At 55.1% G+C, this 12,987-nt stretch overlaps 1 protein-coding gene and 1 pseudogene across 4 annotated transcripts in view; both read right to left on the bottom strand.

Annotated features, from left to right (window-relative positions):
- SCAPER (S-phase cyclin A associated protein in the ER) overlaps positions 1-12,987 on the bottom strand; it is a 154,107-nt gene that overhangs the window by 12,590 nt on the left and 128,530 nt on the right. For 2 of the 4 annotated variants that reach the window (XM_014447709.2, XM_006105581.3), the window contains exons 27-28: positions 12,537-12,774; positions 10,726-10,875 (exon numbers count right to left, since the gene is read on the bottom strand). The exons of 1 other annotated variant lie outside the window; for it this stretch is intronic. In XM_014447709.2, coding sequence (XP_014303195.1) covers positions 10,726-10,875; positions 12,537-12,774 — 388 coding nt within the window. The remainder of the gene's footprint in view (positions 1-10,725; positions 10,876-12,536; positions 12,775-12,987) is intronic. One more of the 4 variants, XM_023746575.1, reaches the window with a different exon arrangement.
- On the bottom strand, positions 6,469-7,822 carry LOC102427824 (annotated as a pseudogene).

The raw sequence follows: 12,987 nt of genomic DNA, 5'->3' as shown, positions 1-12,987 counted from the left end.
GGTGCAAGGTCCTCCTTACGGCCTTACTCTCCGCACTCTCTGTGGTGGGCAGACGGGGGTGGGTGACCATCCTCTTTCATCACAAAAAAGATGACGTTCAGAAACTTCAAAAGACTGTCCCAGGTCCCCAAGCAGCCCCGGGACGCTGAGTGCTGGCTTCCCGCTCACCCTCAGGCCCCTGCAGGGCCCTCAGACGCTGCGCCCGAGCTCGTCCTGTGCCTGCCGCCAGCCGGCTTCTCAGTCTTGTCCGCCCAGACAGAGAGGAGGATGACACCCCGCCATCCAAACAGACGCCGACTGGCGGACACAGACCCCCAGCACGAAGGCCTCCTCAACACCCAGGTTCTGCTGGGTGAGGCATCCAGTGACCAGCTCTCAGCCTTGTCTCAAACGATCAGACGTAAGAACCGAATGAGAGGAACGGAGGGGGCAGGGCTGACGCTCAGGGGAACCTGCTGGGCCCGCGACTGCATGAGCTCCGCCCGGGACGCCTGCAGTCAGCTGCCTGGGGGTCTGAGTGTCTGCAATCTGGCCTGACGTTTCTGGAACAAACACTATCATGTACAATCGACTGATGATGCTGATCTGTGGTATCACCTGAGTACTTTTCCCAACAGTTACATTTAAAGAAGAAAAAGGGAAGTGGGGTGACGGGCTGAGTAGCCGTAGGTCTGGTCTGGAGGTGCATCGGCCTGGGAGAGTGTGCGGATCACATGTCTGAAAACGACAACGCACACTCCCTTCCTGGGACCGAGGGGAGCAGGTCTGCGGAGGTTCCATCCTGTTACACAAACGGAAACCGCCCGCCTCTCCTCTGACTGTGACGGCCTGGAGTGCTGCCAGGAGCCAGGAAGTGAGCGAGCAGACAAACCGTCCATTCATCCGATGTTTACTGAGCGTCTGCCCGGCCGAGTGGGACGAGGCACCTGGAACGGGGTGGTGACAAGTGAGAGCCATCCCTGCCCTCGAGCAGGACCCAGTCTTCCCACAAAGCCCATCTCTTCTCCTTGCAGGGAGTTGTGCAAGCTCCAGCTCAGTCTTCCAATTCTCATGTCAGAAACAGGGCTATAGAAGTGAATCCGTCTCCCAGTCGCTCGCTGTCATCTCCATGCGGACGCTGTGCCCCTAGTACCTCGCATGGTGCCCATCGCCGTTCCTGCAAAGAGCAGGTACTCATGACTCTGGGGAGGGAAGGGATGAGGACCAAGCTCAGGTTCCCAAACCTACATCCAGTGCTGCGATGACCCATCTTTGCATTTGCAAGAACAGCTGGCTGGCTGGGTCCCTCGGCCAGCACCCCACCGAGTCCCAGGCTCCTGGCACTGCGGCCTGAGAGCAGGGGCAGCTCTTCCCAGCGCCCTGCGAGCCGGCCTCTCAAATCTAAGGCCACCCAGTTCTGTCGGTCAGTGTGGCCGGGGGTGAAGTCAGACAGAATGTGTACAGACAGCTAATCTCACCAAGGCAAAGTCTTCATGCCTAAGAATTCTTGTTTTGTTTTCCCTTTTCTTGTCAGAGACAAGATGTCCTCACCCGAGGGGTGAGAGCAGGTGTCTAGACATCTGAATGCACCGAGAGAGACAGCCGCGAGGGTCCGTAGATCGTTGGAACAAAGCATATTTTTGTAGCAGAGCAGAGACAAAGTCGTGTTGCATTCCTTCTGCGAACAGGTCCTGCTGCAAAGCTCCAGCAAGGGTGGCCAGGCCAGTGCATCGCTCCTGACAAGTCCTGTCACACCTGAAGCCGGCCGGGCCTGGCGGCCAGTGACCTTCATGAATCACCACACACACACACACACACACACACACACACACACACACAGAGACACACACAAACACACAGAGACACACACACACACAGACACACACACACACAGACACACACACAGACACACACACACACACACACACACACACACGTGTGGTACCGGAGGATTAGGAACGCCATGACAGGACATGAGGGGGCAGGAGTGGGTGGCGGAGGCGCATACCTAACAATGCCTGAAGGTTCCAATACTCCCAGGGGCTTGGAGAGCTGGTGGCCGACCTCCTCCCAGGGAGCCCCTGGGTGAGTGAGGGTCATCCACGCAGCGCCTGGCCACCTCCCAGCAGCCGACGGGGAGCGTGGGTGCATTCCCCGAGCACTTACCGGCTGCCCAGCACTAGTCTGTGACAATTTTATTTAATCTTAAAAATATAATAGCAGTCACATCTCTTTGTAGTTCGTTTACTGCTTTCTCAAGTGAAATAAATGGTCTCTCGGATTTCCCCGCTTTCATCTCTCTGCTCTAAGTACCGGAGGATAAGGTTCCAATTAGGGGCCATGAAAGGCTCCCCGTCATTCATGTCAGGCGTCTCCCCGTCGCTCCCTCACACCAGCTCAGAGCACCTCTGGGCTCCGTGGTGGGTTTCAGAGAGAATTCCCCGGGTGTGAGGTCTCCCTTCCTCCGACCTCTGGGCCCACGGTGCTGAGTGGAGACCCTCTCACTGCCTCCCCGACCGCATCTGGTGGCCACGGGGCAATGCGTCCTGCTCAGCAAGGCGTGGCCCCGGGAAGGGGAGGGCAGCGGGGCCAGAGCAGCGAGTGCAGCCCAGGGACCCCGATGGGAACCCTGGTGCTTCCACATCGTGGGGTCCCCACAGGGTCCCTGTGCAGGAGACGTCAGCGCTCTCAGCAGCTGGGGATGCTCTGACAGCGGAGGTGGCTGGAGGGGAGGGCGTGTCAGGGCTGAGCGGTGGGCACTCGGGCCTTTTCCCCGTCAGAGCAGGGAGGCCCCCATGATGAACTCGCACCACACAGAACCGGCCCTGGCTCTGGCCCAGGGCCTGTGCGCCATCTAGTCCAATGTGCACGGCCGGGAGGTGGCAGCCGCGTGGTTGCACTTTACAGCTGAGCAGCTGAGCAGCGGCACCGCAGGGAGCGTCCGCCGGGTGCAGAGCTGGCTGTGGGGTAGCTGCCCAGTGCAGAGCCCACTCCCTCTCCTCAGGCTACAAAACACTCCCCGCTCCTGAGAGGGAGACCGCTGACTGCTGCCCGGGCAGGTCTCTGAGAGGTGATGTGTCATCTTCACATCTGATCCTTCATTCAGCAAATATTTACCAGGTAATTGCTACCTGCGTGGCACTGCTCTCGGTACCGACATTTAGTGGGACGGCTGGGAGTGGGAGACAGAGTCAACAGGGAAATGTCAGGGGGCAGGTGCCACCAGTAGGAAGAAAAACAGAGCGAGGTAAAGAAGAAACAGGACCATGGCCGACAGGAAAGGAAGGCCTCTGGGAGCAGGACAGGCGGCAACCATGTCCCCAAACCTGCTGGTTTCTTGGGAAAAGCATTCCAGGCAGAAAGCAGCAAGGACAAGGCTGTGTTTGTGGAGCAACCAGGAGACCAGTGGCAAGAGCAGGGGCTGTGACTGCCGTACTTAGAACTGAAAACGGTGACAGGTACCTACGTAGGCTGGTCTGGCCATGACCTCCCACGCGTCTCACATGATACAGTCACACTCCATCAGACAGGAAGGTAAAGCCCCGAGAGGGAGGGACTCAGCAAGGCCACCCAGCTGTGCAGCCGGGACAGGACCCACGACCCTGGCGACCGCCCCAATAGCTGTTCGACGGTGTCGGCGTCTGTGACCCACAGGGTTTCCCGCTCCTGCTCCCGTCTCAGGAGGTGTTTCCATCTCAGCGATTATTTAAAAGGCCCCTCTGTGCCCCGGCCGGTGACTCGGCTGGAGAATCACCAAAAGGCCAGTTCGATTCCTGGTCAGAGCACAGACCTGGGTTGCGGGTCTGATCCCCAGTCGGGGCACGTATGGGAGACGACCGATGGATGTTTCTCTCTCTTTCTAAAATTAATGAAAGCATATCCTCGGAGGGGGGGGGGTTAAGAACAAAGGCCCCTCCGTGACTGAAGACGAAGGCAGCCCAGGTTCAGCCCGGCTCAGCCGCTCACCTCCGACAGAGCGTCCTTCTGATCTTACTTTCTGTGCACACCCCACCGTCAGGAGAAGGCTTCCCAGGGGGCAAGGACGCGAGGCCTGGGCACCCTGACCGGAGCCTGTGCAGAGGACCCCGGGGAGGGGTGCAGGCCGTCTCCCCGTGCGTCTCCTCTGCTCCGCCCAGTCCGGTGATGGTGGAGCTCAGAGGACGACTGGCAGCATGTCCCTGGGCGGAGGCAGGTGCTCTCTCGTGCTCTCAGTCTCACAGCCGCGGCCGAAGCAGCTCGGTGGACTCCCCTCTTTCTCAGTCCAGCTGAGACGAAGCGAGGCTAGTGCTCCGCCTCACGGCTCCAATGCTGGGTGGTGACCGTGTTTCACTGGAGTGTTCAGACTCTGAGAAGCTGAGGAGGCCCGTGAAGGAAGGATGGCCGGTCTGTGCGGCCCTGAGCATCGCAGGCCTGTGTGACGCCGGGAGGCGGCTCGGTGCCATGGAGCGGTGATGCAGGGCGAGCCCAGCGGGCAGCAGCTGCCTCCCGAGCTTCCCTGCGACTGTCCCCCTCACTCCACACAGCACCTGGGAGTCGTGGCCGCGTGGCCCCACTTCACAGATGAGTAGACGAGGCTCGGCGCTCGGTAGCCCGCCAAGGCCACAGCGCCGGACAGCCAAGGTGTTCCCAGCCGCTACCGTCAGGCCCACACTCTTGTCCTCTGTGGCATCTGACGTTCAGGACGTCAAAGATCACGTCAAAACTTCAGCTGCAGACGATTCAGGCTGTGGCTGCACCAGGCCCTGAACTGCTGCTGCCCCGTCCACAGGCAGGGGGTCTGTGGGAACACGGTGAGCCAGCCTCGGGGAGGAGGCCCCTTTCTCAGCCGGGCACCCCAAGTGCACTGGCCATGCTGGTCCCGGGAGGTGCGGGCTCCGCCGAGGCTGCGTCTGCTCCAGGCATCGGCCCGGCAGCCACAGGCTAACACGTGGGGCTCCTGACAACTCTCGGGTGGTTTGCACAGGAAAAGGGCCCCTGACGTGAGCACGTGTTGGAAAGCTCACCGAAGAGATGAGGGGAGTAAACAGTGCCCTTTATTTGGACTCAGTGATCTGGGCGACGTTCTCTGCCATCAGCCAAACTGCCAACTGGCAAGTGCCATTCTAACCCCAGCCAGGTCACTCACTAAAAGTCTTAAAATAAATATTAAAGCAAAACTTACTTTTAATTAGGAAATTTATTGTGCAACTGATTGAATTTTACTTTTGAGGGGGAAAAGCCATATTTTTCTCTGAGCTGAAATATTGAGAGTAACTCCAAAATGGTTATATTGTTGACACCCCTAGGCTCCTCCTCAGACGTGGCATTTATTTTATAAGAGGAATGTACGTGTCACACAGAGAGAGGAAACACAGAAAGCCGGGTGCAGCGTGACAGCTACAGAGCGAGCTGCCCACACTCACTGAGAGCAGGAAGGCCTGGGACCTGGAGGCCCCTCCGAGCCCACAGTGGCCTCCATTCGTGGGGGACAGGCTGGGGAGTGTGCACAGGGGTGTGACCGAGGACCCTCTCCTTGGAGAACAACAAACAGTGAGAATGTTTGAGCAGGACCTGGGCTGCCTCTGAAGGCTCGGAGCTGGAACCGGGCTGGAAAGCTGTGCCCTGGGAACACACCGCTCTGCATCCCTGAGGCCCGAGGGTGCACGACTGGGAACAGCCCCGCTCTCGTTTGCAGGGAAACGGCCGAGGGGAGGACAACAGACAGAGTTCAGGGATGATGAGTCAATTAATGTTTGGGTTTTCTTACTAAATCACCAAATCACACAAGACCTGGAAAATGCAGGTCACAGCTCAGGCCGATGTCGTTTCAAGAGCCTCACCGTCCAGCTCATGCTGCTCTCCCCAGGAGCCAGCAGGAGCCCGCGCACATGCAGGGCGGACGGTTACATGACGCATGGACTTCCCCACAGAGGCGCTGACGGGGACGCTGGGCCACAGGGACCCTTCCCTTCAACTCCCGTAAGAGGTTCGGGCTCTGACAGCTGCACTCTCTGGGGTCTTTCCAAATGAAACGTCCGTCACTAACGAAAATGAATATGCAAAGGCGCTTATTCCCCATACAGCAGTACGCAGGCAGTCAAATCATTTGTCACTGAGTTAATGTAATTATCAGGGCACTTTTAATTATCCCATATAAAATGCAAATAAGGTGAAGGGCTCACAGCACATGCTAATTGTGTTCATTATAATAATTAAATGGGAAGAAAGTTACAACGAGTCCTGACGTGCCACACAATAGAAGGATGCTTCTGATCTGACCCAACATTTTAATTAGAGACGGCGACCCTTCGGAAAGATGACCCCCCACACGCGGGCACCACTTCCACGGCAGGCTGTCTGCTGAAGACGCCCTGGGCGTGAGGGCTCAGTCCTGCCAGCTCACAGACTGAACGGGAGCCGTGAGCTGACAGCACAGCGTGGGCCTGGCTCACGGGGGAGCATCCAGCACCATCCACTTTTTTTTATGTTTCTCATCTCCTTTGCTCATTTTTATTCAAAATTAGCTGTCCACAGTGACCTGACCGTTATGGAATAAACAAATGCAAGTTTACGCCACAGGCTTCTTTCTTCTGTGGTGGGTTTCTCTTCTGCCGGCTTCTTCTCAGCTGCTGGTTTCTCGGTAGCTGCAGCCTTTTCCCCACCAAAGGCTTCTTCTGCTTCTTAAGGCCAACAGCCTTCTTTCCTTTCTTCCCGACCACAGGCTTCTTGCCTGGAACCCCCTTCTCATCTGATTTGGCTTCTAGTGCTGCTGCTGCTTTATCCACCCGCAGCTTGTGGTTCTCGGCCTGACGAAGAATGGTGTCCTGGCGCACGGTCTCTGCATATGGGTTTAGCTTCAACATGATCCTCAGGGTTTTCTGTGGATTCTCTTCAGGACTCTGCGGTGAATCTCTTGCGTGGTCCTCGGAGGGCTCTTTGGATCTCTGGGCTTTTCAACATTCTGCTCACGTCTGTACTGAGCATCCTGTGCATGGGAAGGCTGTAGTTACTCTCGAGGGAGGCAGCTCTACGCCAAGTGCCATCAGCTCATCTAACCTGCGGAAAGCACTTCCAGTCCAAATGCAGAAACGGCCCACGTGCCCTCCAGGTGCAAGTTTCAAAATGTTCAGTTTGCTTACATTAAGCAGAGTAATTCCAGGGATGTTTCTGAAGGCTTTGATGATACTGTTGTCCTCATTATAGATGATACAAGGTCCCCTGCGCTGGATACGACGACGGTTTCTCGTTTTGCCCTTGCCGGCCCTCGTTCGCTGAGGCATAGACCTTTTTTATATCATTCCAGGCCTTAAGTTTCTTAAGAAGCAAAACAGCCTCCTTGGTTTTCTTGTAGCCTTCAACTTTATCTTCAACCACCAAAGGAAGTGCAGGAGCTTCCTCAATGCGGTGACCTTTAGACATGACCAGTGCTGGTAAGGCTGAGGCAGCGAGGGCAGAGCAGATGGCATATCGTTTCTGTGTTGTGTTTACTCTGCGGTGCCAACGGCGCCAGGTTTTGGTTGGTGCAAACATGCGGCCCCCACGACACGTATTTTCAAAAGCACCCTGGCCAGAACGATGAGTTCCACCACCTCGGACTCTGGGAACTCGAGCCACAGCTCTGCCAGTACCCCAGGACTCGGCACTGGTTTGATGACCTGCCAATTCATGACAGCATAGGGCTGTCTATTGTTTTAGCACAAGTTGGTGTGAACAAAATTCACAATATCTGGTCGAATGGGAGCCTTGAACACAGCAGGCAAAGTGACATTTTTGCCAGATGTTTCCCCTTTTCAGAGAACACAGGTATCAGTGGAGGAGCACACGCCATGGCGGGGAGAGGAGAAGGCCACACTCCTCTCCACCCGGCGGCTCCCACAGGAGAAGCCATCCACTTTTTTAAAACTGATTTTATTGTGGCAAATATATACAACATGAAAGTTACTATTCTAACCATTTTTAAGCCTACAATTCAGTGGCATTAAGTGTATCCACAACATTGTGCGACCGTCACCATTACCCATTTCCAGAACCAATCCACCTCTTAGCGGAGCCACAAAGTTCCAGCCCCAGAGGGAAAATGCTCTCTCTGAGATCACTCAGCCAGGGACGGCGTGGGGTTAGACTCCAGGCTTGTTTCCCAGCCTGTGGTCCATCCGGTGCTCATCAGACACGCACTCACAGCTTCCCAGGACCTTTGCGGCTCCGGAGTCAGGCACACAGATGTCCAGGCGCAAGGACTCGCAGGGTGGCAGCGTCTCAATGCCTGGGTACCCTCCCCGCCCGGGTACACGTCAGGGATCACCAGCAGATGGGGCTGTGGACATCTGATTGCCTTAAGCGACACGGAATGAAATGAAACGTACACGGGGTGGGCTTTGCAGGACCTGGAATCTAGTCCTGTCTTGTGGTTCTTACGTCATCTCAGGGCTGGCATCACCCCAGAACCCCAGTCCTCACGGTCCACGAGGCAGGACAATTCCTGCACTTGCAGCCGCACTGAAGGGCTCAGGGGGTCCCGAAGCAGCGGATGGGAACGATTTATAAAGAATTCCACAAATATCAGGGATTATGCTTAGAAACAGCATCGCATAAGGCCCAGTGTCTCCGTGTTTGACAATTACTATCGTTTATATTTTGGATGATTTCTGCTGTATTTTTACCCTGTTCTTTCTTCTCAGAGATGCTGCACCTCAGCCACTGCCTTGGGGCTGAACTGACCTCTCTGACCTTCCTCTGAACCGGAAGTGGGTGTCCAGGTTGGTGTCCAGTCCTTCTGGGAGGCAAGGGGTTGACAGGGATGTCTGGCTCTTCCCACCTTTCTGATTTCTTCCTCACAGCGAGCTCACCCTCAACAATTATCCACGCGGCACTGACCAGCACCCGGTCTGTCTCCTCGTGTTGCTATTTGATGTGTTTTCTTGTTCCCGCGTGCTCGCTCGTTGCTTGGCCGCAGGCCTAGGTCGGCTGTCACAGGCCACCTGCACACACCAGCTCCCCGATCCCATTCCCCATCCTGTCTGGTGAGCCCAGAGACGCGGAGCAGGTGCTTTACCTACAGGAGAGGACCAGTCCGTGACCAGCGTCACAGGAAACCTCTCGGAAAGCCCACACGATTCCGAGCTCCGTAATTCTCACCACAGAGTGGTTAGCGGAGCTTGGAACTGTCCCGCACCTTCGCCGTGAAGAAACCGCCTGTGCGATGGCGTCGGGCCTGAGGGGGCGTGCTCAGCACCACCAGCACCCAGCACACACCCTGCCTCTCCAGCAGGAAGGTCTTCTCCTCCCCCAGCCACACACCAGCCAACGGAAACCTGGCAACTCAGCCAATGAGAAGCATCGCCCCCATGAGCGAAGCGCTCCCGCTCCTCCGATGGACTTTTCTCCAAAGCTCCCCTGCGGTCCCCTCTCTTTCCTCTATAAAGTAACGTTCTCATTTGTTTTCTGGACCTACTGATAAAGTCTTTTGCTACAGCATGCTTATCCAGAATTGCAATTATCTGTTATTCCCAAATAAACACATTTTAAAAATATATTTTGTATTGATTTCAGAGAGGAAGGGAGAGAGAGAAATAGAAACATCACTGATGAGAGAGAATCATCGATCGGCTGCCTCCTGCACACCCCCTACTGGGCATCGAGCTTGCAACCCAGGCATGTGCCCTTGACAGAATCGAACCCAGGACCCTTCAGTCCGCAGGCCGACCCTCTATCTACTGAGCCAAATCAGCTAGGGCTAAACACATTTTTGCTGATAAAATAACTAGCAGTTTTATTTTTAAGGTCCATAGAACTGAACTTTTTGCTGTGGAACTGTACACAGCAAAATATTACCACACACACAAATCACTCGCCTCTGTAAGTGCAGCAGGTGTCATGGTAACATATAGTAAACAACTTAAAACGGGAAACTGTTAGGTCAACCACGGGCTGTCCACATAAGAAATAGCCATTCAGACACTAAAAACGATACTTGTAAAGAATGGTTCTGTTATAGGTTAAGTGTCTAAAGCAGGACAGGAGTGTGTGTGCAGCATGACCGCAGCTATGTAAGTATATTCATAGAGGGGTGGCGGGTGGGGGAAAGGTACAACCTTCCAGTTACACGATAAAAACGATAGATAAATGAGGTTGCCAGGAATTACTATTTGATATGTTATTTATGCCATAACTCTGGTTTCACAAATAAAGTGAAATACAGTGCTTTATTATTTTTTCACAAAATCTGTAACACAGATCTCCCAACTTCTTAAAGCAGCAGAATCCTATTTACAAATGAAATCTTGCTCAAAAACCAAATAATCAAAACCATTAAAAGCAAAACGACTCAGGAGCCTGCCTCAGGTCCCCTCCACCACCACTGGGCAGGCGGCCTCTGACTCCGGGCGGGTGGGGGAGGCCGAGGGCCAGGAGCAGTGCCATCAGGGGCTGGAGCCCTGGCTGCAAGGCGCCCAGCAGAAAGAGGCTCTACCTCACCACAACAAGAAGTCTGCGGAGACAGGACCAGAATCCCACGGCAGGAGAGCAGATGCTGCTGTGCGGCTCAGCAATGTTTTATTAAAACATTTTCGTTGTCCAGCTCTACAAGGGGCCCTACTGTTAAATTAAGGCTGATCCAACCTCTTTGGAGAGAAGTCAGAGACTTCCCGACTCCCCTGGGGCTGCTGGAGGCCCTCACCCAGGCCAGGTGGGTGAGCCTGCCTTTCCTCACTTCCATACCTCACTCTCAGCCCTGGGGGCGCAGCCTCCGGAACCTTCCGGGCCTCTTACCTGGTTATCCGGGTGGTTGACAGTGAAGTAGCCCACACAGACGATGACCTCGTGAAGCAGGCTTTCACAGGAGACGTGGCTGCAGTGGCCCAGGAGGGAGCTGGCGATGTGCCGGAACGCGAGGGACAAGCCCTCCGCCCCTACGATGGACTGGAGAAGGCAGAGAGCGGTTAGAGCGCCCCCAGCGGGAGCGGGGCTCCGACCGTGAGACCGGCCGCTCTGCCACGCCGGTGCCGGAGAAGCACATACAGTCTCTGAGCACAGCGCTTAGCAGCCCCTTGGGGATTCTTGTGCTAACAAGTGACTATAATAAAGGCAAGGTGTAACCTGCAAAGGGACAGAAGGCAGAGCAGAGCAGACCAAATGCCTGGGCCACACGGACAAGACACCTAAGCAGGTTTATTTCTTCCCTTTTTAGGAAGTTATTTTTTCTCTTTGTACAAATAGTCTCACTGTGAAAAATTTGGAAAAATATCAAAATACGAAAAATCGCCTGTAAATCTATCATTTAGCTAACTTCCAATACTTTTTACACAGGGATACAAATAATTCTAATTATTAACTTATGCTCAAATAGAAAGGAAAGATAAATAACTAATTATTCAAATACACAGCTCTATAAACCCAAGGCTCCCAAAAGAATGTAAAACACCCAACCATCAGCCCCTGTCCCCCCAAAACACCCCCCCCCAGCTCAGAGGCTTCCAGGGCCTCTCTGAGGGCGGTGGGCGGTGGGCACGCGGGAGAGCTGGGTCTGCCTGCACAGCCGGGGCTTCTATTTAATAAACATGTCAAACAGAGTGACAGGAGGGCAAAGGGGAGAGGCGAGCCCACAGAAAAGGCCCGCAGCCCACACTGGGGGGAAGCCCGCTGCTGGCTACGGGAAAGGCAGCGCTTCAAACACATCTGCGATCTGAGATCGGGGCCGGCCTGAAGCAGGCCAGGTAGGTGGCGGCTTGGAAGTTTCCATGAACGCGCTTTGCCTGTTGGTGGTGAACAGCCTGTTGGGAGTGCTGTCGACACACAATTACTGCTCAATGTGAGTGTCTTCTGTCTCGGTGTCACTGCCCTGAGACAAAACGTTTCCAGTCCCAGGGAGACTCCGGGGGCCCCTGCCCTTTAAATCAAGCAGTGACATCTTCTCGCTCGGCCCTATTTAATTAGCTGCGTCCAGCATGCTGCGACCCCGCGCCCTCCGTTTAACCTTCACTGATAAGTGCAGGTCAAGGGGCACGTAAGTTTGAATATAAAAATTAAACCAATTTTTCAAGGAACCTATATTTCCTTTTTAGCCAGAATTAACTGCCTCGTCAGTACATTGATTTGTTTCTTGAGACCACCTTCAATTGTAAAAAGTGTCAGACCAGACGATATACAATGTCCGGGACCTCAGGGCCATCTGTGCCAACATGAATTCAGAGTGAACCCACACTCTGTACTGAAGGGACAAAATGTTCTGACAGCCTTATTAGTATACAACGAAATGGAAACTGGAAAATATTCTAATGAAATACGTTACTACGGCACAGCGAGGCTCACACCATAGCACACAGCTTTGCCGCGGCAACACTGAACCTTCCCACGCAACGTGTGCCTCAACCCTTCATCCCCACGAGCGGCGTTGGTCCGCATTTCCCGAGGACCTACTGTGTGCGGGCTCGCGGCGTCCTCCATGTAACCCTCAGACTCGTGAGTTATCTCTTTATCGAAGTTTATTCCTCCTGCCCGGTCCGGAGGAAGACCCTCACCTCCTAGCTACACTGCACATGAACTTGTGGTCGGTCACACCAACGCCAGCCAACGCTTCGTACCTGAAAAGCGGGCAGGTCCAGGGCTGCAAAGCTGTTGAAGAAACGCAGACTCTGAATGGCCACCTGGACCGTGCTCTGAGAGTAGCTCTCCTTGGGGCTGGCGGTGCCGGGGTCCGCGACGGCGCCGTGGAACAGGACGCCGTAGAGCATGTGCAGCACCCCCGCGAGGTCTGTGGCCTGAAGAGCCGCTGTCAGTCCCGTGAGGTCCTGGCGATTGCTGTCGAATATGCTGTACGGCCTGACAAAGAAACATGCGACTCTTTGCCTCTACTTCCCGGAGGGCAGCCTGTCTGCCGGTCGCGGGGAGCAGGACGAGCAGGCGCCGAGAGCAAACCACCTGAGCTGTTAACAGGGAGCAAGAGCCCTCGAGGCCTCCCTGCCGCTGTGCACACTGAGCGCGCGCGGCCAGGGCTGAGGTCGCCACCACGCCTCCGGTCTCCGAAGCCGGGTA

This window comes from Myotis lucifugus, unplaced genomic scaffold (assembly GCF_000147115.1).
Source record: "Myotis lucifugus unplaced genomic scaffold, Myoluc2.0 scaffold_698, whole genome shotgun sequence".
NCBI classification, from domain to species: Eukaryota; Metazoa; Chordata; class Mammalia; order Chiroptera; family Vespertilionidae; genus Myotis; species Myotis lucifugus.
This window is presented reverse-complemented; position numbering and strand designations above follow the sequence as displayed.